This window comes from Trichophyton rubrum (assembly GCF_000151425.1).
Source record: "Trichophyton rubrum CBS 118892 genomic scaffold supercont2.3, whole genome shotgun sequence".
Lineage (NCBI taxonomy): Eukaryota > Fungi > Ascomycota > Eurotiomycetes > Onygenales > Arthrodermataceae > Trichophyton > Trichophyton rubrum.
In genome coordinates this window covers 1,560,917-1,585,575 of record NW_003456426.1, presented here as the reverse complement: position 1 = coordinate 1,585,575, position 24,659 = coordinate 1,560,917, and the positions used below count along the sequence as shown (strand labels likewise).

At 47.7% G+C, this 24,659-nt stretch overlaps 10 protein-coding genes across 12 annotated transcripts; 4 read left to right on the top strand and 6 right to left on the bottom strand.

Moving 5' to 3' along the window:
* Window positions 1-387: 387 nt before the first annotated feature.
* Window positions 388-822, bottom strand: TERG_03323 (uncharacterized protein; the record flags this gene model as incomplete). Its single annotated transcript, XM_047748067.1, has 1 exon — window positions 388-822. The coding sequence occupies one exon, from the start codon at window positions 820-822 to the stop codon at window positions 388-390; it is 435 nt and encodes a 144-aa protein (XP_047604041.1).
* Window positions 823-4,622: 3,800 nt separating this feature from the next.
* On the bottom strand, window positions 4,623-5,645 carry TERG_03322 (uncharacterized protein; the record flags this gene model as incomplete). Its single annotated transcript, XM_003236228.1, has 3 exons — window positions 4,623-4,983; window positions 5,049-5,496; window positions 5,597-5,645. 3 exons carry the CDS (start codon window positions 5,643-5,645, stop codon window positions 4,623-4,625), a joined length of 858 nt encoding a protein of 285 aa, XP_003236276.1.
* Window positions 5,646-5,771: 126 nt separating this feature from the next.
* Window positions 5,772-6,269, bottom strand: TERG_11983 (uncharacterized protein; the record flags this gene model as incomplete). The annotated part of the gene is made up of 1 exon (XM_047751012.1): window positions 5,772-6,269. One exon carries the CDS (start codon window positions 6,267-6,269, stop codon window positions 5,772-5,774), a length of 498 nt encoding a protein of 165 aa, XP_047605905.1.
* A 3,858-nt stretch (window positions 6,270-10,127) lies between these two features.
* On the bottom strand, window positions 10,128-12,336 carry TERG_03320 (uncharacterized protein). Its single transcript, XM_003236226.2, has one exon. The coding sequence runs from the start codon at window positions 11,709-11,711 to the stop codon at window positions 10,344-10,346; it is 1,368 nt and encodes a 455-aa protein (XP_003236274.1). The 5' UTR covers window positions 11,712-12,336; the 3' UTR covers window positions 10,128-10,343.
* Window positions 12,337-12,429: 93 nt separating this feature from the next.
* TERG_03319 (uncharacterized protein) lies at window positions 12,430-13,691 on the top strand. Of its 3 annotated transcripts, XM_003236225.2 has the most exons (3): window positions 12,430-12,901; window positions 12,986-13,035; window positions 13,194-13,691. In XM_003236225.2, exons 1-3 carry the CDS (start codon window positions 12,888-12,890, stop codon window positions 13,505-13,507), a joined length of 378 nt encoding a protein of 125 aa, XP_003236273.1. In that variant the 5' UTR covers window positions 12,430-12,887; the 3' UTR covers window positions 13,508-13,691. The 3 variants fall into 3 exon arrangements, with proteins under 3 accessions (XP_003236273.1, XP_047605904.1, XP_047604040.1); XM_047749547.1 differs by having other exon boundaries at window positions 12,986-13,691; XM_047748066.1 differs by having other exon boundaries at window positions 12,430-13,035.
* A 219-nt stretch (window positions 13,692-13,910) lies between these two features.
* On the bottom strand, window positions 13,911-14,762 carry TERG_03318 (S-adenosylmethionine-dependent methyltransferase; the record flags this gene model as incomplete). The annotated part of the gene is made up of 1 exon (XM_003236224.1): window positions 13,911-14,762. The coding sequence occupies one exon, from the start codon at window positions 14,760-14,762 to the stop codon at window positions 13,911-13,913; it is 852 nt and encodes a 283-aa protein (XP_003236272.1).
* A 319-nt stretch (window positions 14,763-15,081) lies between these two features.
* On the top strand, window positions 15,082-15,629 carry TERG_03317 (acetate non-utilizing protein 9, mitochondrial; the record flags this gene model as incomplete). Its single annotated transcript, XM_003236223.1, has 3 exons — window positions 15,082-15,303; window positions 15,384-15,483; window positions 15,550-15,629. 3 exons carry the CDS (start codon window positions 15,082-15,084, stop codon window positions 15,627-15,629), a joined length of 402 nt encoding a protein of 133 aa, XP_003236271.1.
* Window positions 15,630-15,801: 172 nt separating this feature from the next.
* Window positions 15,802-16,134, top strand: TERG_03316 (uncharacterized protein; the record flags this gene model as incomplete). The annotated part of the gene is made up of 1 exon (XM_047748065.1): window positions 15,802-16,134. One exon carries the CDS (start codon window positions 15,802-15,804, stop codon window positions 16,132-16,134), a length of 333 nt encoding a protein of 110 aa, XP_047604039.1.
* A 1,899-nt stretch (window positions 16,135-18,033) lies between these two features.
* TERG_03314 (uncharacterized protein) lies at window positions 18,034-19,894 on the top strand (the record flags this gene model as incomplete). The annotated part of the gene is made up of 4 exons (XM_003236220.2): window positions 18,034-18,781; window positions 18,860-19,125; window positions 19,195-19,452; window positions 19,531-19,894. Exons 1-4 carry the CDS (start codon window positions 18,476-18,478, stop codon window positions 19,892-19,894), a joined length of 1,194 nt encoding a protein of 397 aa, XP_003236268.1. The 5' UTR covers window positions 18,034-18,475.
* Window positions 19,895-20,559: 665 nt separating this feature from the next.
* TERG_03313 (uncharacterized protein) lies at window positions 20,560-21,947 on the bottom strand (the record flags this gene model as incomplete). The annotated part of the gene is made up of 5 exons (XM_003236219.1): window positions 20,560-20,965; window positions 21,074-21,176; window positions 21,265-21,478; window positions 21,543-21,721; window positions 21,836-21,947. 5 exons carry the CDS (start codon window positions 21,945-21,947, stop codon window positions 20,560-20,562), a joined length of 1,014 nt encoding a protein of 337 aa, XP_003236267.1.
* Between the last annotated feature and the right edge of the window lie 2,712 nt (window positions 21,948-24,659).

Sequence of the window (24,659 nt, the reverse complement as noted above, 5' to 3'; positions counted from 1 at the left end):
TTGTGTATTCTGGCAAGTTCCTTCAAACCAGCCATTCCATATCACTTTTCTGGCAAGCTCTGGGCTTGCCTGCTAGTCATACCTGCTCTGGCAAGGCCTCTAGGGCTATTCGTTAGTGATAGTCATCGCGTCCTCATTAAAACGTGTTCAACCCATTCTCCTTTATTTTTAGGTCAGCTCTGGTAACTCAGTAAGAGCCGCCTTCCGGGCAATTCAAACTGCGTGTGGGTTCGAATCCCACAGCTGACAGAACGACATATGTCAACGGAACGACGTTGAGATGAGCAGCTATTCAAAACTTGACAAACACTGCTCTACTATGGGGACATGCCCATTTATGCTCAGAGTACACCAGAGACGTTACCTTGGTGATTATAATTATGTTACCTATCTACAGAGGCTAGAAGTTAGACTAACAAATCGTTGCGATAGTCGCATCACACATATGCCTAGGTTTTGTTTCAGTCCGAGGAATATAAGCATAGAGGTAAGCTGGAACACTAGCCCTATCCAGCCTAACATCTCGCTAACGAGACAGTAAGCCGTCCAGCCATTTCGTTCGCCGTATAAATCGACGGCAAGCTTCCTCATCAGGGAAGAGAGAAATCTCAATCCCACAAGGACCACGATGGAGAGGATCCTGCTATGCCTCTTATTATACCCCATAGTAATATAGGAGACGGTAAGAGAGAGGCCCATTTCCGACGACATACCACCTGATAACCACTCCTCCCTCTCTCTTTTGTCTTTCTCCCCTCCTTTCTCTCCTGCTTGTTCTTCTGCTCCTGCACCAGTAATACCACACGGTATACTCATAACCATAATAACTAGGCTGAATGAGCAACATGCGTTCCTCGTTCATCTGATCAGCAGCCACCCAATACATCCTTTCATTCATAAGTAGTGACTGTTCACCATCGCTAGCCAGGCAGCAGGTATAGATTCTATGTGTTACTTACATTGGAAATGGTATATGGCGCTGAGCAAGAGAGGTATGCCCAAAGTCAAGTCCAGTGTGTAGAATTGCTACAACAACTTACATATCCTGAACTTAGTTTGCAGTCTTGTCTGGATATTCATGCTGGCGGGCTTGTCATCAAGCTTTTTGTCGATTTTGTTATCAGGCTCTTTGTTATCTGGTTTTGGTGTTTCAGGGTATAAAACCTATGGCGAGAAAGGCCTTCGACTATATGTCGACGACGGTCTGGGGGAATCTCTGTATGGAAAACAAGGCACTCTTCTCTATAGTAAGTAAGGAGATGCTGTTAGATTATCTGGATATTATTATTTTTAATCTACATCAAGGGCGTGAAATAGGTACTATGATTAACTCATAAAGTAAAACTGCAAATGAAGGAAATTAATATATGAAACGAAAGCTAAAGCATTTCACGTACACGTATTTTTGTAAATGTTGGCTTGCATGAAATATTCCGTCTTTACTTTCCAGTGAAAAATACCTAGGACGTAATAAGCAATCATCACACGCGAGATTGATTAGACCACTATCATTAACAAACTAGAATTAACTAGCATCATTTATTACTATTATAATAACTTACCAAATATACGTGCTCCAGAATAAAAGTAAAAGTATCCGGCTTTCAAACCCTGCATGCAAAGCGACCTCGTGGCGTCCACCAGGATCTACACCCGAGCCTCAACTCCCGGGAATAATTTATTTGTTAAGGAGATATCACCCTAGGAATCCCTAGGAATTCAGGATCCATGATCAAGACTTTACCAGAAAGGGTTTGTCCTGAGGCCCATGTCGATTTTGGCCCATCAGCTGGGTCGTGGGTATTTGGCTTTATTCTGGGTATGAATTTTATCTCAGCATCAGGCTCCATCCGATCGACATGGGGAAAGAAAAGTAAACCATCATCTGAACCTCATGGGTTGCACCCCCCAAAACAAAAAGACGTAAGGGAGGGTGGGGAGTTAGAATATCTGCAGAAACGTAAATTCCAAGACCCTCCTTAGAGAATGCGGAAAGTGTATTATTCTGAGGCCGGGCAAGGAGGTGTGTACTTCTGTGGTAGGCTATTCGGGAGGAAGGAAGTGGAGGTTCCATGTGCGTTCTGGAGTAATTTAATATGATGGAGGATGGATTGGCGGGTAATAGAAAGGATGCTTAAGTATTCTAAACTGGGCTGCTTGCTAAAGATTTTCCTTGTCTTAAGTGCTCTGGCCGAGTGAGCTGACGAATGAAGTTTGGATACCGCAAAGAGAGTCCTTCTCATAGCCTTGCTGCAAGGACAAATGACAAGAACAAGGGTATGGGGGTACAAACGTGGTAGCCACGCCGTCCACGTGTCAAAGGTACCCGCTCCGTCGAATGACGGACGAAACGAAGCTAATTCGTCTGTTGATATCAACGGTTCATGGGAGTGGCATGGCATGACAAGGACCATGGGTAGAATCCATCAAGAAATAAGAATATGATAGATGAAATGGGGCCGTAGTTGACCATTAAGATGGAAAGGCTGCACTGAACCTGCAAAGGAGAGGGCTGGAGTATGTTTCATCTTTCTCAAACTTGGGGGCCCTTTCGTTGGTGGTCGAACGTGGCAGTCCCACGGACCTGGAAGGGGGGATAGTTTGGTGCCCATTTATGTGCGCCTTTCCGTTTCTAGGTGACCCGAAAGGCTTGTTGTTTTCCCAGAGACCTTCGACCAAAACGTATAACTAATATCATAAGTTGATATGCAGCCTGACTGCGCGTGGCCGGCGGACCCTGGTAGCCACGCAGCCCATGCATGCATGTATGTTCGACTAAATGACAAGTTAAAGGGTCTCTTACATGGAGGTAGGTGGGCAGATGCCAAAGTCCTGTTGCGTGATGTGCAAGAGAACGACAGTGCAATTGTTGGTGCTGTTGCTGTCCAACGCTCTAGTCACGGAGTAAATATAGTGGTATAACTAGAACTGTGTATTTATGGGACTGCGCAGCGAAATTTCCCAGCTGCTGAGTTACCCAAGCGCTATACGGAGTACTCCCTCCACCTCTAAAGATAAAGGGCCAGGCTATGTTCGCAATCTGGCTTTTCAAATCCAAGTCAACAGCCCAGGCCAGTTAACGACATGGGTCATACTCTCTTGTATCATAAATTGGGGGCCAAGTGTGCTAACAACCAGATGATGCGATAATCGTGGCTCAAGCCGCACTTCAGGGGCCCGCTTGCTCGGAACTTCGGCCTCGGGGTTATGAGCCAGCGACTGTTGCACAACGAACAAGCTTGACCAGACCGGACGGATTGGAATGCTGCAAAGTATGGGTCATTAGTGTCGAGGGCTGCATCCCAAGGGGGAAATATATGCAGCGATGAACGCTATTCAGCCGTACCAGAAATGCTGTGGGTTTCATGCGGTCTTCTGCAGAGAGCGGACTTATGCACCGCTGCTCATCCGGTCACCGCTCAGATCTCGCACTTTTGCACTGAATTGTCAGCTTGGAGTTAGGAGATAAGCGGTGGAGGTTTTAGCCGCTCACTGACACATTCTGTGTGCTGGCTGGCAGGGATTATGCAGGAGCTGGAGGTGACGAGCTGCGAGCTGCGAGAAAGTCACCAAGGCCAGCATCGTACTTTGCAAGCCAGCTCATAGGACATATGACGTGCCCTTCTCTCGCTTTACCTACTCGGCTTCCAGTTCTCCGTACTCTTGTTGATATTCTTCTGACTGTTGATGTTGATGTTGACGCTTGATAAGAGTTGTCGCAAAGAAAAAGTCACGGGGCTCGGAGTTAAGTCACGTGCACCTCGCTTTATGCATGCACAAAAAAGGTTTAAAATTAGAAATAAGATTGACATCGAGAAAGTTAAGTAGAAAAGTTAAAAAAAAAGGGTCGCTCGCTTTCTATGTATCAACAACCATATACAAGACATGTTAATGCACACATCCATAAACTCCTGCCAGTCTGCCAGTCGCCAGTACTCCCAGTAAACTTGCTTCCCACCCATTCCTGTAGAAAGGGTAAAAAAAAAAAAGAAAAAAAGAAAACAAAAGAAAGCTTAAGAAAAGATAATAGTATATACGTTGAGAAGTGGGGAAAAAAGATACTCCAGACAGAAGAGAAAAGAGAGAGAGAACCTCCCCCGCTGACAAACAACCCCTGTCTAACCCAGAACCCCTGCAAGTCAAGGGGGAAGAAATAAAAAAAGAAAATAAGAAAATAAAAAAGAAAAGAGAAACCACTGAGCTCGCCATGAGCTGAACTCAGCGAGGGCTGAGAAAACGGCTCGCCCCATTTTTATGTCATGGATCGGAAGATGCAATCGTGTCTTTCCGAGTATCTCAGCATAAAAAGGGAAAATGCTGTTCCGGAGTGAATCGGAGGCCGGAAGATGGGGCTCTTGCGCTCTTTTTGCTCTTTCCTCGCCTAAGTATGTTGGTTGGACGTGAACGCTAGGCTGAAACATTAAATCATGGACCTCTGTGAGCAATAACAATAATGGGCCTCCCACCCTCCATGTCTGGACGACTAGGGACTATGTAAAGTGTAATCCTGATGCAAAGGGGAGAAAGTAAGGCAGGTCTCGAAGGGCGCTTTTATGGACATTAGATTTTCGTTAGGGAGTGAATAAAGAGCAGAGTCGTTATCGTAGCATGGGCGAGGCGAATCATTCCTCCCTCATGGCTTTGCATCGGCCTCGCTCAAGGTGTCCGTTGCGTGCGGTCGACCTGGTGAAGGCGGCTCCACAGTACGGGCATTCGGCTTTGACGGAAAGACCGGCCTTTTCTCTCTGATGGCGTAACAGGTTGCTGAAAGTTGAAAACGATCGTCCGTTGCATCCATGGTCCCAGCATTGGGGCTTGGAGCGAAGGTCAGCTTCGCTTAGAGCTGTTGGAGACGGGGAGCTGGAGGACTGTGTTCGGTGATGAGAGTGGGAAGGTGCCTGCGCGTGAGAGCGCGAGAAAGTCGGGGAGCTTGTTGATGGGGGGGTGGTTGGTAGTGAAGGGACAGGTGTATAATAAGGTGCTCTGAGAAATGTTAGCAGCTAGGGGTTTCCCGAGACATATGTTGGAAGTTGGACGGCATCACTTACTGTGGGTATGAGGTTGCGGAGAGGCCATACTGGCCCTGGGTGGTGGGTATTGAGCCATCGAGATTTTGGAGGTGCATGTCTAATGGTTTCGAGAGGTCTGAGTAACCATGCGCAGACGACATGGACTGCCTGTTGCTTCCGGGACAGTTATCTGGCATGGCCCTGCTCAGCTTCTGTTGGTCCGGGTATACAGTCGAGCGTGGAATGGGGAGAGCCATGTTCCATTGATCTCGGCTGAACTGCAGGGTTGAAGAAGGATGCTGCTGCTGGTGATGCTGTGGTTGATCGTAGATGCCAAAGGCGTCCGAAACACTAGATGGACGGGATGGTATATTGCCAAGTGGTGGAGACATTGATAATGACGCTGTGCTAACAGTGACTGGGGTGTCTACGTTGCTGAATTGAAGAGAATCAAAAGCGGAAGCACCGTCAACGTTGTAGTCGGGGACTGTGAGATTGTTAGAAGGGGTGGGTGGAAACTTGGGTACGAGATGGGGAGGGAGGGAAAGGCTGCTGGTTTAAATGTTAAAACCGCAGTCCGAACATACCGAACATGTTGGGATAATCTAATACAGAAATGGGCTGAGACTCGTGCATGAAGTCGGACAAGGGCGTGGGAGGCGACACCTGGCAGACGAAAGGCCTGTATGATTGACGTAAGATGATAAGAGGTCAGTTGGAATGTAAAAGAACAGTCTCTTTTTGTTATATGATGGTTGCAGTTCAAGGCCGAATATATAAATGAATTGTTATGAATCCAACTAACCCTGAAGATTGCCCGTGTGGACTAGCACCAGTATGGGTGTGGGAGTGAGCGTCATACTTATATGCCTCAGCGGCGTCGGAGTGATGGCCGAGAGAGGTGGATGAGGTTGAGGAGTTTGGGGAGGAGGGAGTTGTAACCCCCCGAAGAGAGAGGCCTATTTCGAAAGGCTGAGACGATGGGCATGGAGAGGATGCCTGCATCTGCATGGCACCAGTAGAGTCCTGGAGAAAGTCAGGAGTGGATGACAAATCGTGGATGGCTATGCCTAACAAGGCTTCGCAAGTTTGCGCGGCCATGGGGAACGAGTCTGGCCAGTACGAGCTGTCTGATGGTGTTGACGGTGAAGGTGAAGGCGACGGAGATGGTGATGGGAGCAAGCCTGAGTCTGCGCATGAGCTCCTCGTTCGTCTTCGGCGAGCGCCTGGTGTGTGCGGTCTGCTGCTGTATTGAAGCATGAGGAGCAGGTATATAGATGGGATTGCACTGGAGGTACTCTGTGTAGGCTGGTGAATGACCGTATATGTACGCGAGAGGCGTATATATAAATATATGTATGTATGTATATATCGATTGAATGCTGGACTGGGCTGGCTGTTTCGGAGCGAGATGTTGTTTTAGATGTCGATTTAGGTCATATAAGTTGAAGAGAGGGTTGAGAAGATATATGTATGTATACACCTGGTCAAGTTACCAACCAGTTTGCTCCCCCTTCGTTGCCCTGTTTTGCTTTTTCCGTTAAGTATGTTTTCAAAAAACATTCCAAATTATTACAAAAACGGCCGAAGGGAAAGGGTTGCGAGGAATAATGGGGAGGAAGGTTTGGGATATTGAGGAGGAGAAGCATAGAAGAAGAAGAAAAAAAAATAAAATAGAGTACAACATCAAGATTAACGCAGTCCCAGCGGTTGTCGAGTGCCCGAGATGAGCAACCTGCACGAAAGCGACTAGCAGTGAGGGTGACCGGGAGCCTGGGCGATGAACCTGAACGGCCACGACGGCCTGCTAAACGATTAAACGACCCTAGTCCGGCCAGGGGTCCCATGTGGCTCTTGGGCAATCCTTCGCCTTTTCGAGCAGGCATGCATGATATTTGGGTTGAGACAGAGCACAGCCGCATGAGACTAGCAGCAAGTAGTCGACCGGAAGTCAAAACCCTATTCTCTCAGGATGTATCCGTATATATGTGTTTTCCACCAGGCGGTGAAAAATAACTCCAGCACTCCAGCTTTAGGTGCGATGATTGCATGTTGCATTCATCCTTGGATTCCTTTTTCTCAGCCCTATAATGTTGCTTTTTTGCTTTCCTCCCCCCCCCGCCCTCTTCTCTTCTCTCTCTCTCTCCTCTGCCGCTCTTGTGGAGATCAGGTAAAGAGTGCGAATGAAAGCCTGTAGGAAAGGGGCCAAGGGGCCAGGCTGAACCCCCCTCCAGCAGCCCAGGTGCTGCTGGGCAGGTCTGTCCACTCTCGCCATTGGCTGCTGGTGATCATAGAGCGGTAATGAGTAATCTGATATCGGGCCAACATGGTGGCCGTAGAGTGATGAATACTTAATATCATCGACTGACTGGTTTGCTGCTGAGCTGTTAAGGGGTAGGTTTTGCTAGGCGCATCGACGCTCTCATAGCCAGTCGACAAAGGCTGCCGACGCTCAGCCTGAGCGACGATCACCGACCCGCTGTCTCATCTCTGCGGCCTGCATGTATCTCTGCCTCCTCGCCGTCCCTTTTCCTGTCTCTTGGTCTGTCTCGTGGCCGCTGCTGTTGTTGCTGCCGTTCGTCATGAAGTCGAAAATAGAATATAGTAAAGTCCAGATAAAAGGTGGACCTTGCCCCCTTCCCGAAAGAGTAAAGATCACGGGACCCACCTAAAAGCTTGGCCCCTGCTCCGTGCTTTTCCGCTTATGTCATCAACCTTGTTTCTACAAATGCCAAAAATGGACTAGTGTATCTTAGTAATTCCTTATATAATTTGTCTTATGTCATCAGGACGGAGAAGACGGACGAAAAAACAAAACATCGAAACCAGCAAAAAGCCCAACGAGAACGAGCGCGGCAGAAGAAACAAACTTGCGAAACAACTAACACTAGCTAACTATCAGAGAGAGAGAGAAGCAAAAAAAGGGTAGCATCAGCCGCTGCAGCCTGAAGTTCGACCAGCGCGACGATCTTTCGCAGCCCCGGAGCACCGATTCGCCGTGCTGCCGTCTCACAGAAACCTCGATTTAACGGCCCGAGGATGGAGTTAAGCAGGCTGAGATGGTGCACTGCCTGTCGATTCATTATTATTGGAGACGGGGGCGGGCCACTGAATCATGAACCAGCCTCGATACTACGATGATGCTACCTCTAGAGCACGATCCACGCAGAGAGCAAACCAGGCCGCTTCCGCATGGCTCAGGGTGTTGTGTTTCTCCCACTCCGCCTGCGTGGGGATGTCGACACGCTGAACCAGTAGTTGACTCCAGGCTCGAATACTTGCTACTCACACTCTACGTGAGGTGAGGGTGGTACGACGTCGTCCTCGACCTCCTCAAAGGCTGTACGCAGGAATACGAACGCCATTGTCTCGGCGGCTGTTTCGTGTCCTGTGGTTGTTCGTCATGCCTCCTGCTCTCCTGCCAAGGGTGATCTGTTCTTCGTGGAAAAATAATAACAAATACTCCGTACAGATACACCTCACCCTCTGCTCGACTGCCCAGGGAAGCAGCCAATAGTTCATGTGTTAAGGTAGCTAAGCTGTATCTTCAAGCGTGGTTCTGGAAGACCTGTCTGTCTTAAACTTCCTGGCCAGTTATTTCCCCATCTCCTGGAGACTCCCCATGCCTCGTTCACCCACCCCTGGAGTCTCTCTGGATAGACGGCAACACCCAGCGTTATCCCTTTCAGGTTTAGCCATGACTCTTTTCCAGGCTTCCTCGTCATTAATTTTTCATATTTTGGTGGTAAATTTTCTTATTTCTGCTTCAACTTTCGAAAGCGCATGCACGCTGTCGACCAGGTGCCGGATCTAGAACTGAAAGCATGCTTTTTCTTTTGGCCCCCTTGGACTCGTATTTGCTTCGTCCGTCCCGTCCACTTTCACCCCACGGTCACCAGAAGCTGCTTAACCGCCAATTCGGTCCACCACATGCTCTTGCCTCGGAGATCTGATCTGCTCTAACTCCGGATGGGCTGCTCTTTTTGTTTCCTTGCCCTCCGAAGCCGAGCGATGCAGGCCTACAATCGACGACCATCTCGGACGCCCACCTGGAGCCCATTTCCGAACATGTCCGTTTCCCTCCCCGAGGACTCTTTGTGTCTGTAGTTAGTCCGTCAGTACGGAGTATAGGGGTTTTTGTTATTTTGCTAGTTAATCATCTTCAGGAGGTGGAATAACTCTCGGCTTCCATCCACACAAGACCATGCGAAAACACTACTGGCCATGGTATCTGAATGGATGAGTAACGCATGTGGAGCAGAATGGGCTGCGGAGTGCGCTCCACAGATTCTCCCGGGCTCATTTGTGTTGAGGAAAGCATGTAGTATCTGGATAAGCCAGTAGTGTTTACTCTGGACAGAGTTCCCATATAGCCAAATTACAGGTTTGTCAATGCAAAAGGGGGAATGGATGTGCACGCCATGCGACCAGCTCCTCTGTGCGACAACCCAGTCACATATCACACATGCATGTACTCCGTATACATATTGTTGCAAGTTAATCTCCTGGACCGTCCCAATGGACTGCTGGAGTGCAATGAGTCGCAGCAGCCCAGGCATCGACCAGGGCTCCGCCTGGCTCAGGGTCACACTCACCCCTGGCCATGCTCTCAGGAGGCTATATGGGGTTAAACCATGCGCTATCGGGGGGCCTCCCTTCTATCCGCCGGCCGGTTAGGAACTTGATTGATGGGTTTGGAGACACTAATAGGACATGGGAAGGCTGTGTTACCACGGTAAGGCTAGCAAATGGTAAAATTAAGCGGCTGGTCGGTAATAAAGTGATTACTGATGGTCTTATTATTAGCCCTCTCTTAAGCTTTTGATGAACGGCTCGAGGATGTGATAGGAGTTTTCAATCCTTTTTCTTTTGTTCTTATTTAGGTTCAAATGAGTCTTGATATACATACACCTGAGCAGGCTAACTGGCACGGATACGAATAATGCATGGGGGTATTTGTCAAGTTGGAGGCTCTTTGGCTCTGACTGGTCTGCTGTGGGCATGACAAATTCTTATGGCGATCTCAATTTTTTTGTTTTTTTTTTTTTTTTTTTCGTGGCTTTTATCTTCCCTTTTTCCACGTCAAGGGTCCAGTCAATGCTGATAGGACCATTGGAGCTTTAAGGAAGACGGTTGAGCAACAAGGTTGCCCTCCTTCATCGTGGCAGCATGCATTGAACAGGGCTTATCTCCGACTCCTGGTAGTTAAATTATAACGTGTACATTTGGCATAGTCGCAGGGATCAACTCTTGTCTCGGTGAATTAACATTGAAATGCAAGGAACTGATTGACATCAAAAGTTGACGGCTCATGCTACTGCTTCCTGCATTTCCTCAAAAGTGCCTAGTCATGTTTAAATAATCCAATGGCAGTGCAATCACCCCTGGATCTCTGCACAGGAATGATGCAACCCGGAGTCCAAGTCTGTGCTCTCTTGCGTCGTCTCCCCAAGGTGTGTCAAACTCTCTATCGGGATAGACACCAAGTCTCCAGTGTTCACGCCGGGCATATTCACCCACTGGATTTCCAATCCAGCCATAAACAACAGCCTTTTCAAGAGAAGAAACCTCGCGAATAGCGGGAAAGGCAGTGAACCACGAACCGCAGAGAATAATTTTGTGCAACGTCAAGTTCTTCAGCGTCTTGCAGTGGCGGGTAGCTAAACCAACTAGTATATGCTCTGCGATCCAGACATTATCGAGTGTGAGAGTATGCAAATGCTCCCAAGTGATATTTGAAGAAAATGCGTTATCACAAACCATCATTCTTCCTCCATGGTCATCCTTGGATGAGAGTGATAAGGAACGTAAGCGTGTAGCCGTTTCAAGGTATCCTGCCAGCACGCCGTAAGATAGAACCCGTCCAAGCTCTGGTTTCCCTTCTGCAGAGTTCATCACTTTGTCGGGGTGAACTTGAACGCGGATGGACAAGTTGGTAAGATGCTCGAAATTGGCCTCCATTCCCCCAATTATTCGGCTGATAGGGTAGAATATCCCATAAGAAACATCGAGTAACTCGAGAGATTCCACCTTGATTCTCGCATCACGTAAAGATTCCATGACCATTAGATACTGAAGAATGCTGCAAGAAACAGGCCTATCATAGGAAAAGCTGAAGTGTCCCAACGCCGAGTTGTAAGTTTCCCGGTGCAAGCGTCCGTCTTCGCTGAATCTGCCCATGCAGAGGCGGACAGATTTTAGATTCTTTAAATGTGGAATAGCCTGGGAAATAATATCGTTATCTTTCCCAGTTTGTTTTATCTGTCTCTGCTCTTCCCATATTCTCTTGTATGCTTCACACCACGGAAATTCTTCGGGGCCAACTGCAGGTATATAGTCCCATGATTGGTTTGGTCGTCCGTGAACGAGGGTCCAAAATTGGCTGCAGTCTACTGTAAGAGACTGGATGCGTTGAGAGATGAGCGGGTGTGAGGCTATATATTCGATCCTCTCAAGACCGGCCTTCGTGCAGCTAACCGCGCACTTTCTGGGCAGGTATCGAATGCAAGCGTTGGCGAATACCCGACAAGTCAGGCGAACGTTGCTGATATCATCTGTGTCCAAATAATCGAATATTTGGCTGAGCAGCTCCGCCGCAAGCAGCTCGAACCTCGACTCTGGGGTTTCAACAGAGAGACCTAACGCCCCCAGAGTCGAGGTCACACCCGATAAAGTGGCTGGAAGGAGGTCAATATCATTCATGATTGAAGACTGGAATGTTCGCACGCAAGATATATGATGAAGAAGGGAGCGGGCAATGGCTGTGTGAGAACGAGTACTTGAAGAACGTAATCGAGGCACAATCTCTTGAGGTCAAATGGAGGAGGATGGTCTGGTATAGGAGAGGAAGAAGAACAGAAAAGAAAAAGAAGAAGGAAAAGAAGAAAGGAGAAGAGGACATGAAGGCAAATTTTCTCACATCGCATCGTGTGATAATTTTCATGCTTAGTCGCCAATTATTGAAGCCCTGACGCCTGGATTAACCAAACAGTGACTTGAAGTCTGGGATATAGAGAAGAGAAGAAGTGAAAGTATTACCTTATAGTATAAGTTTGACACGTGTATTCTTCTTTAGAAGTTTCCTGTGGAGGAAATATAAGATATCAAAACAACTGAGCCAAAAGAGTGAGCACACACTGGGAGTCTTATAATGTAGTAAATCTGTACAGAAGATGCACCATCTAGACTTTATATCTATCAAATTTGACTGTGCGAAAAGGAATTCGCGCTAGTAAGCCCACACTAGTGGACAGCCAGTTAATGCAATATTTTAATAAAGAGTTGTATCTCTATTTACCAAGAGCGCAGAATCATATAGACTCAGAAATAAATAAAACTTTTAATAAGTAGTAAGATAACATTAAAGGGGTATTAGGGGATATGGTAGAAGAGCATCCTTAATTTATACTATTTTTAAATAGTATAGTACTCAGAATACAGTATTATCAATTTATACTGTAAGTCATAGTACAATTTTGGTATAAAAGATAAAGGCCATGTCCTCTTGTTCTATACATATTATACCGTAGTTTTTAGTATATTAAACAGAGTATTCATCCAAGTCTCTGGGGGCATCTCTTGTAATTATAGCAAAGAAGAAGCAGAGGAAGAAGAGGTGAAGTTAAAACTTGCCTGATCAGTCATAATCTTGGCCCAATCAGCTTTAGCTTCCATCAGGTCACGTGGCTGATAAGATCTTCCAATTTTGAAGCTTCGGTCGTCGAATAAAGATATCAACAGACCAAATCATCAGCTCTGCAAGCTCAATCTCTCTAGCTATATTGGGGATTCTCATTTATTTTGTCATACTTTTGCCATAACTCTGGTCCCCTTCTCAACTTGTGTACACGTGCCAGCTACTAATTCTATATCTTCAAGATGAAGCTTGTCAGGTGTGTGCGCGCGACTGGCTTGGACCAGGATTACAGGACTCGAGGCTCTTTGGGACCGAAGCTAATGGTTATATATACGTATAGGTTTCTTATGAAATGTGCGAATGAGACTGTTACAATCGAACTAAAGAATGGTGAGTGGTTAAGCGATGTGTACCTCCGATAGACAGATGTGAGCGAGAACTTTGCGGTTCTCAATACCACCAAGATCAAGGCACACACTGCGCTAAATGCGGATTAAAACCCACCTGCGTGGGAATTTTTGAATAAATCTAACGAACTTTACCCGTAGGAACCATTCTCCATGGGACAATAGCTTCCGTCTCCCCGCAAATGAACACCGCGCTGCGCACCGTCAAGATGACCCCCAAGGGCCGTGACCCAATCTCCCTCGATTCAATAAACATACGCGGTTCCACCATAAGATACTACATCCTACCCGACAGTCTCCCTCTTGATACCCTACTTGTCGATGACCAGCCTAAACCAAAGAACAAGGCACGAAAGGAAAGTGACCGTGGTGGGCGCGGCGGTGGCAGAGGTGGCCCTAGAGGAAGAGGTGGACGAGGAGGTGGCAGAGGGCGTGGCCGGGGCCGTGGATTCTAAGTGTCCGTTGTGGCGTGTTGAATTTGCAGTGCTGTTAATCCAGGTTTGGCGTTCTTTTACAAAATGTGCCCTGTGATGGCAAGGAAAGACGGCAGAAATATCTCACAAATATAAGCTTGTACGGTTTCATGAGAAGGGGAAATGGTATGAGCACCAGAGACCTATATATTATTCTTCCCTAATACCTGGGCCGCTACCTACAGATTGTGAACCTCTTTCACTTGGGGGGGGGGGGGGGGACGATCGAGAATTCATTTCAACTACAACCAGAGGCCTAATTTAATGTATAGCATCCAATGATCTATTCACATCAAGTATATCCATTGCGATATACTGCGATTTTTAAGGTCTTGGTCCCCTGGTACACGGAAGGCATGCCACATAAGACGTAAGACATCTGGCATCAATTCTTCCATATCCTGATGATAACTAGTCGCTCCCATCCAGCTTTCGTACCACTTCTACCAGCTATCTCTGTCTTCCAGCCGTTTCCCCACCCATTAATCCGGTCCATGGCTTCTTGGGGCTTATTCTGCGCACATAACAAGACGTAGGCTACCCCACGCTCAGGGTTTAAAACATGAGGAATTGAGTCCAACAAGCGGTCCGTAATTTCCATTCCATGTTCGCCTCCAGCATAAGTGAGAGATAGAAAATAAGATTCAATTTCAAATTTGGACATCCCGTTTGCACTAGAGGTGGCCTCTGACGACGAAGGGGGACGTGGGAGCTCTGGAGTTGGTACATATGGAGGATTGAATAATAGGATATCAACCATACCGGGGCGCAATGGAGAGCAGAGATCTCCTGTAATCACAGCAAGGGGCTGAACTGGTTTTGGCACCTTTGCATTCGTTCCCTCCTTGTTTGCTGGGGTAGCTCTGAAATTTTCCTCCGAGTACTTGTCTGAGATGGCAACTTTGACAGTCTGTCGAGTTGCACTGCATGCTTTTCGATTCACATCAGTGCCTATAGTTAGTATGTCAGATCTTCCTAGAATTGCCTTGCAGTTTGCAGCAAGAAACCCGAGGATCACTCCGGAGCCTGTCCCAACTTCAACGACGACTGGCGATGGAGAGGTGGTACTGGTGGGAAGAGGACCATTTCCCTGATCAAATGCTCCCGGACTAAATCTTCCAGAGAGCCATGTGGACTCATCGATGTCAGATAGGGTATCAAGGAAGAGATAGCTGTCTTCTGCTGGTTCGTAGATTGTGTCAAAGGCCACATGCGAGGTCGACGGGGTGGGCAACATCCCTAAGCTAATTCTGTGGCCGGCTATTATTCTTTTTATTCTAGCATATAGCAGCGGCCAATATATCCAACATCTCTTTCTTCATTATCATCTGGTGATTTCCTGTTAACGTCAAACATCATCTTTGGACCTCAATGATACTTGAAGTAAAACTCTTCTGTCTTATCAGATCAAAATCAACCATGTGACAAGTCTTGGCATGTTTTTTATTTTAACGAGAGCGGAAAAAGAAGCAAAACCCCTTCAACTTCAACAGCTTCAACATCAACAGAAGAAACGCACTTGACCGTTCATCTGGACAGCTACAAGGCAAACGACCATGAGGCTCTCCCTGCCGCTCCGTTTGGCGAGCTCCTCGTCAATTCCCTCTGGGTCGGCACTAAGACAAACGCCAATGGCTCTGCTGCCTCCAATACCGCTATATCGACGCATACTACGAGCTCACCGGAAAAAACTTCCTACTGATTTGAGGTTTCTGGGGGATTCGTACGTGAAGAGCGAGTTCCGAGCTCACCGAAACGTGGAAAATCCCATCCATATCGTAAGATTGTGCCCTTGTCCGCCGGATTATTCCGATCAGCTACAAGGGGGTTGGAACAATTCACTAACCATCTATTATAGATCGGGTTTTTGACAGAGTGGCAACTCTACGCTCAGCAGCTTGAAGGTGATTCGTGGGCAGATGGAAAGCTTGATAAGGCGAAGATTGACAAAATGAGCGGTAAATTATCCAAACTACTTCGAGTGTAAATGTTAGCTGGTAGCTGATGGTGACTGCTATGAACAGATCAGCAACTTGGTCAACTATACGAGCTTATGCAGACAATCAGAAAGGGAGACGGGGATAGCAATAAAGGCGACTCGTGATTGTCCGCATGAGTAAATGCAAGTGTTCAGTGACACTCTCCCAACAGGGTGAGACACCCGGAGGTCGCCTTGTTCACGCTGACCCTGTTGCTAAAAACTCGAAGAGGTGTGAATGAGACGCCTCAACGGTTGCTTGACAGAATGGATTATACTTATATAAAGTCTCTTAGACATGGCCTCCCAGGCTCCAAGTGTATTCTGCTACCCTTGTCCGTCCGTTCGTTCATCTGTCCAGGAGATGCTTGGGCCCTCGAACCGTATGCCCGGTGATGCTAGACGGTACAACACGAAGGCTGTTCTCGCTTATCAGGAAAAGAAACATCATCTCAGGATCCGTCTAGGTCCGACAGGATATCGCCTTGCAGTAGTCACAGCCCTCTCAAAAAAAGAACTGGCTCCTATAACGCCGAGACATGTGTCGAACGGTTTATTTCAAGTCCCCAAGCTGCAAGCACCGTTGGATAATTATCGGTCAGCCGTGCGCCAAAGATCCCGGATTTTCTAAATGCAAAGTTTTCAAAGCCAAAGACATCCTTCCGTTTGATGCTGGAGGTCCCATACTGGCCGCGGAGAAGACGTGTCCAGTCTGCCATTTAAGGGGTAAATATGACCGAAATTTGACCAGAATGGTTGAGTCGGACGTTTGTTGGTTCCGGCAGCCTGGGAGGAAGGGGAATAAGAAGACTCTTTACGTTGACGTTCGTTGTGCCCTCCTGTAGATTCCAAACCAGAGAGATGCCCAATAAACAACGAACGGGAACTACCGCCCAGGGTCGTCACCATACGGTTTGGATGTCGGAGCAAGATCACCATTCCTTTGCAGCTTGGCAATTTCCTGTGGACAAACAGCCGAGAGTTCGGCATTTCCCATCATCGCCGAATTCCTTTTTTTGTACCTAGATTTTTGAACTCTTTTTGATCACTATTACGGGCATAACTCGGCCAACTGCTGCCAACATACTGCTCGTTTGGGCAGTCGACCACACATACCACATAGTGCTTAGGCCGGGCCGGGCTGCCTTGCATGAAAAACGGCAACTTAGATAACGAAGCGCGAATCAGTCCTATTTGCTTTGACTTTTTTGCTCGTTTTAGGAGTATTGGATTCAAGCTGATAATAAAACCAGCAATTTACTTCGTATTTCTGAGCCGTTCAATATATCATGGATGTTTTGATCTGGACCATGGGTGTTTTGTCCCGGAGCCCATCGGCGACGGCAAGAGACAACGGTTCGGGTCAGGTCTTCATATCTATCAACTGGTATGTACATATGTATGGATCATATCGAGACAGGGCCCTTGGCTGTCAGGATCCCTGCGCCGGTTGACGGCAAAATGTGTCAAAACTCGACAGGGCTGGATCCCTGGTTTCATTATTTTATATCGTGTCCAGAGGCTACCAGCGGCTAAGCTTGCCCAGCAAGCAGCTTACTTCCCTCCCAATGCCGGCCTTCCCTGCAGAGCATGGAGAGGGTAAAATAACACCCTGATGGTCAAATGGAGGAGAGAGGGAAAAAGAAAGGAGAGCAGAACAGGGAATCTCCAGCATTATTCTATCGCATTCTATGTTTACGAGCCAGCTGTAACTGCTGCAACAACGGCGGAAGGGTTCTGGGCACTCGGCGCGACTCTTTGCCGCTGCGATTCACCGAGAAGAAGCTTGTTTCAAGAAGCCGCGTATCACGCAGTAGCGTGGTCTCAGTCTCTTGTCCCGATTATACGAACCATTGTCGGCTCGACGGGCCCCCGTTCGGTGGTGGGAGATTTTTCTTTTCGCCGCCTTGGTTAAAACTCCTTCAAGCCGAAGCTGTTTTGACGAATCTCACTACTGCCAAGTGTAGGAGAAAACGCCTCGAGTCAAATCTCCATCGCGTGAGGCGTGGAGAAGGGGTTCCGAGATCGATAAGATTAAGTGTGGTCTGGTTTCCCATTCTCCGGATCCTGCTGATGGAGGGAGGGTATAGGGGAGGTTTTATGCCATGGCGAAGCTTGCCTGCCGAATTGCGACATTAGCCTTCGATCCGCCGTGAGACTTTGGCTGGTGTGCAGCGACGCCTGTATGGTCGAACCATATACACAACTCTACTTTAGTTACCATACTAACTGCAAAAAAGGCAGACAAAAGCAGAACAGGCAGTGCGAGCTGGGAATTAACTTCGATGACAACCAGCTGGGGATCGTTTGCTAGTTTGCTAGTCCGACTTGGGTGTCGCAGGGTGTAACCCCCCATGTCCACTGTCTGATCATAGACTTCAGGACCCGACGTACCTTGATGTTGCTACTTGCCAATCGCCGACACGGCGGGAATCCATACCCACTCAGCGGCGGTTCTGAGGATGCGGATTGGCTCCGCCCTCATTTGTCCTCTATCGCCGAGATGTCATGATCTGATAGGCGATCTCGCAATTAGCAAGGCCTTTTGTGTGCATCATCCTTGCGCCAACACTCCTATCTGCGGCCCGTTGTGGTGAAATCTTCTGCCTGGCGTGTTGCAGTCGGTCTCAACCCCTTGGAAACGGGGTGTCTAGCTCTTCGAAACAGACACAACGGGCTCGGCAAGCTGGGCAAAGCCGATCGTTCATCTTCTTCCGTTGAGGATGACGCCGAAGTGAAAGCTATATAAGGGAGATGGAAGATTCCATTTCGTCTAGAACTATTCTTCTCAATCTAAACTCAACAGCTCATCACTTTCCCTCACAAGCACGCAAGCACGCAAGCAAAAAGCTAGTGATCAGACTCTCCCGTCTTTAGTCTATAACTTTGACTCTTGATCGGCTCTATACCCCAGATCTCAACCCTTCCCTTCTATACTTCACCCTCTTCTCCCTCATCAACCATCCGTCACAATGGCCCCCGTTACCTACGACATTCCTGCTACGCAGACCACCACCTCCCAGAAGCCAGCGGTCTCTTTGGATATCTTCCCCGATGGCTTGAAGACCACCGGCCAGCAGCCCCCTCTCTACGACCAGATCAGACCGTTCTCCGAATTCCCCAAGAAAATCACCGGCCCAACAGTCTGGAAGGCTGAGGACTACAAGAACAATCCTGAGAAATGGACCCATCGTTTCACTGAGGAGGAATGCGCCGAGATGAGCGCTGCTGCTGATGCCTTTGTTGCTTCTGGCATCCCCCTGACTGCCATATCCAAAGTAAGATACTCCCACCTACCTTTTGTTTGGTCTTTTATATTTTATGAAGGATAGGTTTTCTGATATGTTGAATTACAGGACAACTTCAGACTCCCCAAGTTCTCCAGCTTCCTAGAAGTCTTGAGAAAGGATATCATTGATGGCAAGGGATTCATCCTTTTCAAGGGATTCCCAGTCCAGGAATGGGGAACCCGCAAGGCTGCCATTGCCTACATGGGTCTCGGAACCTATCTTGGATACTTCGTCAGCCAGAACAGCCGTGGCCACGCTCTGGGACACGTTAAGGATCTTGGCGAAGACTCTGGAAAGATCGACAAAGTCCGTATCTACAGAACCAACGCTAGGTAAATTTGCCCAGTTCCGATTTAAATTTACGGGTGATCAGGGGCCGGAAACTAACATGGCCTAAACAGACAATTCTTCCACACCGATGACTGTGACATCGTTGGTTTGCTTTGCGTCGCCAAGGCATTTGAGGGTGGCGAGTCAGATATCATCTCTTCTCACCACGTCTACAATGTCCTCGCTGAGGAGCGCCCAGATGTCCTGGAGACCTTGACCAAGCCCAACTGGTACGTTGATCGTAAGGGTGAGGTTAGTGTTGGTGAAGAGGAGTACATCAGAGCTGCCATTATGTACCTTGAGCCCAAGGGAGGCCGCGTCTACACCAAGTAAGTCTACGTCATTCGTGATACTTGAACGTTTCAAACATTTTTGCGAAGCCTAGACAATTAACCATGCTTCTTTAGATGGGACCCTTACTATGTTCAGTCCCTTAGCCGTTTCTCCGATGCGGGCATCATCCCACCACTCTCCCCAGAGCAGGTCGAGGCCATGGAAGTCCTTGAGGCCACCTGCCTCCGCCTCTCCCTCCACATGGTTCTCGATGTTGGTGACATCCAGTTCCTCTCCAACTCTCAGGTCCTCCACGCCCGTACTGCCTACAAGGACTTCCCACCACCAGCTCCTCGCCGCCACCTCATGAGACTCTGGCTCTCTACCCCTGAGGACGAGGGTGGCTGGAACCTCCCATTCTGGGACACCAACGAGAAGAAGCGTGGTGGTATCCAGGTCAACGACAACGCTCCAGTCGCCAACTTGGACGCCGACTAAATCACCCTTATTCCACTTGACAACCCTTCAGCCACCAAAGCCAAAACTGATAGATACCCCGACTTGACTGTTGAAACACTCGGTCACTTGTTACCATATTGTTTCCTCTTCTTTCCTATGTTACTTTTCGTCCGTGAGACTTTTCCTGTACTCTTTCATTACCTATATCTCTTCTTCCTATCTGCAACTGCAAAATCTGGGCGTTTAACGAAATCAATGAAGTCCTTATAGCAATTTTCACACTATGCTCTTAGTAAAACATCCCCCCACACTATTCTCTATGTAGCCTACCCGTAGATCTGCATAGGTTGTCACAGACATATGCCAAGGAGTTTCAATTTCTCCAGTAACTGATTACTCCGCACAACTTGGCGTGCCTATCAATTCCTTGTTCAATCAATAGTTCAGCTTATATACAACATAAGCATCTCTTTGAATTATTGGGACAGAAGTACTCCGTAGAGTCTCAGATATATGTCCATAGTGGGGAGCTAACTTCGTCACTGCAGCGGCTTAATATGGTATGATGTATCTGCGATATATAACTAGTTATAACTATTCTCCTTTAATCTCACCAACTTGGCTTATATACTTGTTGACTAATTACCACGTCATTCATCAAATCCTTTCTTATCATTAGAGTAATTAGGTACATTGGCACAAAATTATGCGGGCGGGATTGCAAGGATCCCTCGGCGCCATGAACGGCGGAACCAAGCCCATTCACTTATCCCGTTCTTAAAGGCCCCATCCTGGATATAAAGCCTGATGTTGAACACGCCGCCATTTCCCCAATCCACGGCAGCCACTTGGGAACTGGGAATGGCTGAATGCTCAAACGCGCCATCATACCAGTAAGTACCGCCTTCAGTCCCTTTTTCAAGGATGCGATTGTCCTCGTTGCCATAGTACACTCTGACGCTTTGCGGGTTTCCGGGTGTAAGTAGGAAGCTGGTGGCAGCTAAGGGGGTGCGTGACTTGGCCTTTCGTACGACAATGCCTCCATCACTCCACGACCGGTTATCATAGACCCTTTCCACAACGTGGCGGTCTGTGGTTTGAAAATAAAGTCTGTAAAGGGAGAGGAAGGTAAAGTTGTCATTAGTCTCGGTGAATTTACGGGAGATCGGGTAAACTGATTCGTAAGATGACGATGATAAATGAAAAAACGGGACGTACCGAGTAGTTGATCTTCGTAGGCCTGTAGTATACGTCAAAGCGGCTATACCTGTGCCTGGTAAGGCAGGACCAAAGTTGGCCAGACGTTGCCATCCACGACCAACTTTCAAATGATTAGCAAACATCCGGTTCTACCTGAAATAACGGGAATACTGGTGAGCGAGATGGGGCCAAATATCGTGGCTGCTTACCGTCATATCCAAACTCCTGGATAGTATTGTCCCCTAACTGTGCATATATGCGCAATCGGGGACGTTGGATGCTGGGAACAAATACTGCAGCGAGCCTTGAATGAGATGCAACCTGAAAATTATAATTGTTAAGCGAACCAGTATACCACCGGCTTTGGGAATCAGATGCAGCTTCGCCCAGTGTGTTGTTTGGCAAGAGATAGTAAACGCGGATCTTAAGCAGGAAGTTAGTGCAAGAAAAACTCTTGTACCTCATATCTAGAGAACATGTCACCTACTAGCTCGAGATCATCGGAGGCGGCAGCAATTGACGAATTAGCCCTGGCCTTTGCGATTGTGTCATTTGCGAGGCCTCCGCTCCAATAGCCTTCAAATCTGGCCTCCCGGATGCCACCCGAAGTATCTTGGCTATAGATCCGTAGTAAATTAACAGAGTTGACGGCAGCGATCCCGGTACCTAGCAGAAAGAAGTCAGACAGTCTCCCTCTATAAATATTGCATCATCCCACGATCTTCATCCTGCCAAGAGGATGTAAGTAGCGGTGGGAAGGACAAGGAGATAGCAGCCAACCAGGAAGTGTTTGTTGGACTTGAAGTTCAGTATTGTTTCCACCTTCCTGCGCAAGGGAGCTTGCCGAGAACAGGGAGATCTGGAGAAGGACGGTAAAGTAAAGCAATTTCATGGTGATCTCTTCTTAGCCACAGTTCGCAGTAGGGCACCATATGCCAGATGCCCAGCTATATCCGAATCCTCAGAGCTTGGCACGTATCCTGTGTTCACATCTAAGCGTAGCGGGAATCCGGGGGGGTTCATGGCCCCGTTTTATGTTGTCCATTGCCTCCGACACTTCAGTGGAGGAGGAGACGTATGTATCGCCGGGCTTCATCACAAACTGGCTTGTCCTACCTGTAAATAAGAAGCATGAATGTACAAAATCACACTGTCGTCAGAGAATATCGTTCATCCGGTGCTGCAACGCTATATAAGGCGGCGGGGGCATAGCTGTGCACCATCTGTATAGTCAGCATCACAAGATGACAGGGTGTAACTAGTGGCCAACCCCGCCAGTGACAAGTAAAGGCGTTGGACAAAGTCACTATAGGCTTGAAGATGATTCGGTCCCATGCTTCCATAGCCAAGCTCGTGACGGGTAGCTAAACATGGTCCCGGTGGGTGTCACACGGCATAAATCCTAGGGCAGTTTGTATGTTTGAATGTCGGCGGGAATTCGCACGGAGTCTCGAAGTGCTTGCGGACTTGAATATTAACAAAAAAAATCCATGGCAATATCGCCGAAATGGTGATGGGTAGATCCCTTGGCTTAGGCTTCTGGCTTTTTGAGAACCTCCAAGCCGATGATCAGCGTAACAGAGCCTAAGCCGAGAGTCGTTCTAGTCTCGACTGGTCTTAGTTACAGGGCTTTTGGGCTTTGCAACATTCCTTCGAGACCTAGTCAAGTTGGCAATCCTCGTCCCCGCCGTTAGTTTGCCAGCCGCTTGATCGTCAATGACCATGATATCCCCACTCGCTTTTAAATATCAATATGCAGTAACAGCTCTTTGATGGGATCGGCCTGATGCACCAGTAGCCTGGGATGTCGACCACCCAAATCCAGTGAACCCAACGTTTCATTTCATGAACTGCACAGCTGTACTATTGAGCATTATGGAGTTCTTTTTCACCGAGGTCGCTTCGGTTATGTTCTCACCTGGGAGACGCTCCGATGAAATCTCTTCAACCTAATCGAAAGCAATCATAGAGCTGAAATGATAGCTAGATAACTGTTCAAGGATGAACACTGCTTCGAATGGTGATATTGTAAATTGCCAAGTAGACCAGCACCCCTGTAAACGAAAGTGACCAGAAGAATGGTGAACCCTAGTGTAGATATAGGTACTTGATTACGTTCGTCATCTTCCTCACCCGCTGTTTCCCGCTCGGCAGACAGAGTTCGCCGACCCAACTCTCAGCTTCCGTGGTGAGACGTGGGCGGCTAAATGATATACCATTGGGACATGTTCATCCTTCCCTGTGATCTGTATCTAGATCAACTGGAGGAAAGCCGATATCCAAGTTATGAAACTGGAGCAAGCAAACTGTGAGACCGCAGCTTGGCATAGTTGGATTCCATAGACCTTGTCTTTAATGGTAAATATTACCCAGTTCTTAGTAATGCATTTCAGACAATAGTCCTTCATTGGATCCTGGGAGGCTCAAGATGCCACAATGGTTATTGGAACTTTTTTTTTTTATCAGAATCCCGTCCTTCTATTTTCAGAAACAGCGGTATGTAGTAGGGGGTATAGGAGCATTGGGCATGCTTATCCCAAACATAGAGCAAGTGGTGCTAACGCTCATTTTTATTGTTCACGAAGCGAATGGCATGGTCTAGAGTGGAGTGTTGATGTCGCTCCGTGGCGGTAAAATTTGATAAGGCAGCAAACTAGTTAATTAACTAGTTAGCGATTCCGCGTCTCAGCTAAGCTAGACTCCAATTGGCCGGAGAATTCGTTTAGCGCCGTCGTTGACATGGGGAATCGCGACGGAAAGTAAAAATTTTCTCCGACATTCGGAGCCAGAGAGCCTCGTACTTGTAGGCTTTACAGATGCCTTCTTTGCCCAGTGGCAGCAGCCTAATATCAAAAGGGACCGCGCACAAGGTATCTTGGAAGAATAATTAGGAAGTAAAAACGGGAGAAATAACCAAGTTTTTTCCCATGCCCCATCACACTAAGTTAGTGAGGGCTCAGTGATTTTCATGCAACGATCGCAAAGAGAGTCCAACATCTAACATATTGGCCAAAGGTGTCTTACACCGACTACGTACAGGTCTGAAGTGGGGAGAATGAGTGGCTGTCGGATCTTTATTCCGTATACGATGCAGGTTTTGACAGACAGTGATAGATCTAGAAGGCCATTGCAGCCGTGCATAGCTAAGCGCCATGAGATGGGAGTGCAAAGTTGTTTGGACGTGGGGGCGTGGTAATGCATGCATAATTTTCCTATTTTAGCGCCACCTGCCCAAACCATTGGAAGAGATGCTTGCTGGCATAACTAGCGAGAGATCATGTCAGCCGTCAACTATCCGGGATGTAGATATGCAGGGCACAGATCCTTTACCTCCAGCACTCGTACACACGCATTTACCGAGCGGTAAAATACGCATCAAGGCGAGTGGATACCGAATGACTCCGAAGTTTAGCTATTTACAAGGATAACGTAGTGTTAAGCAAAGATAGGTGGTAGACAGCCTTCCAGAGAGTTAGTCCCTTGAACGGTTGACTCTGTATGGGCAAGATACATACTACAGAATTAATGATATTTGGATGTTGTTGGCCCAAAAAGTAACGCGGAGCCGCAAAATTAAATAAGCGCCCAGTGGAGACGACAAGAT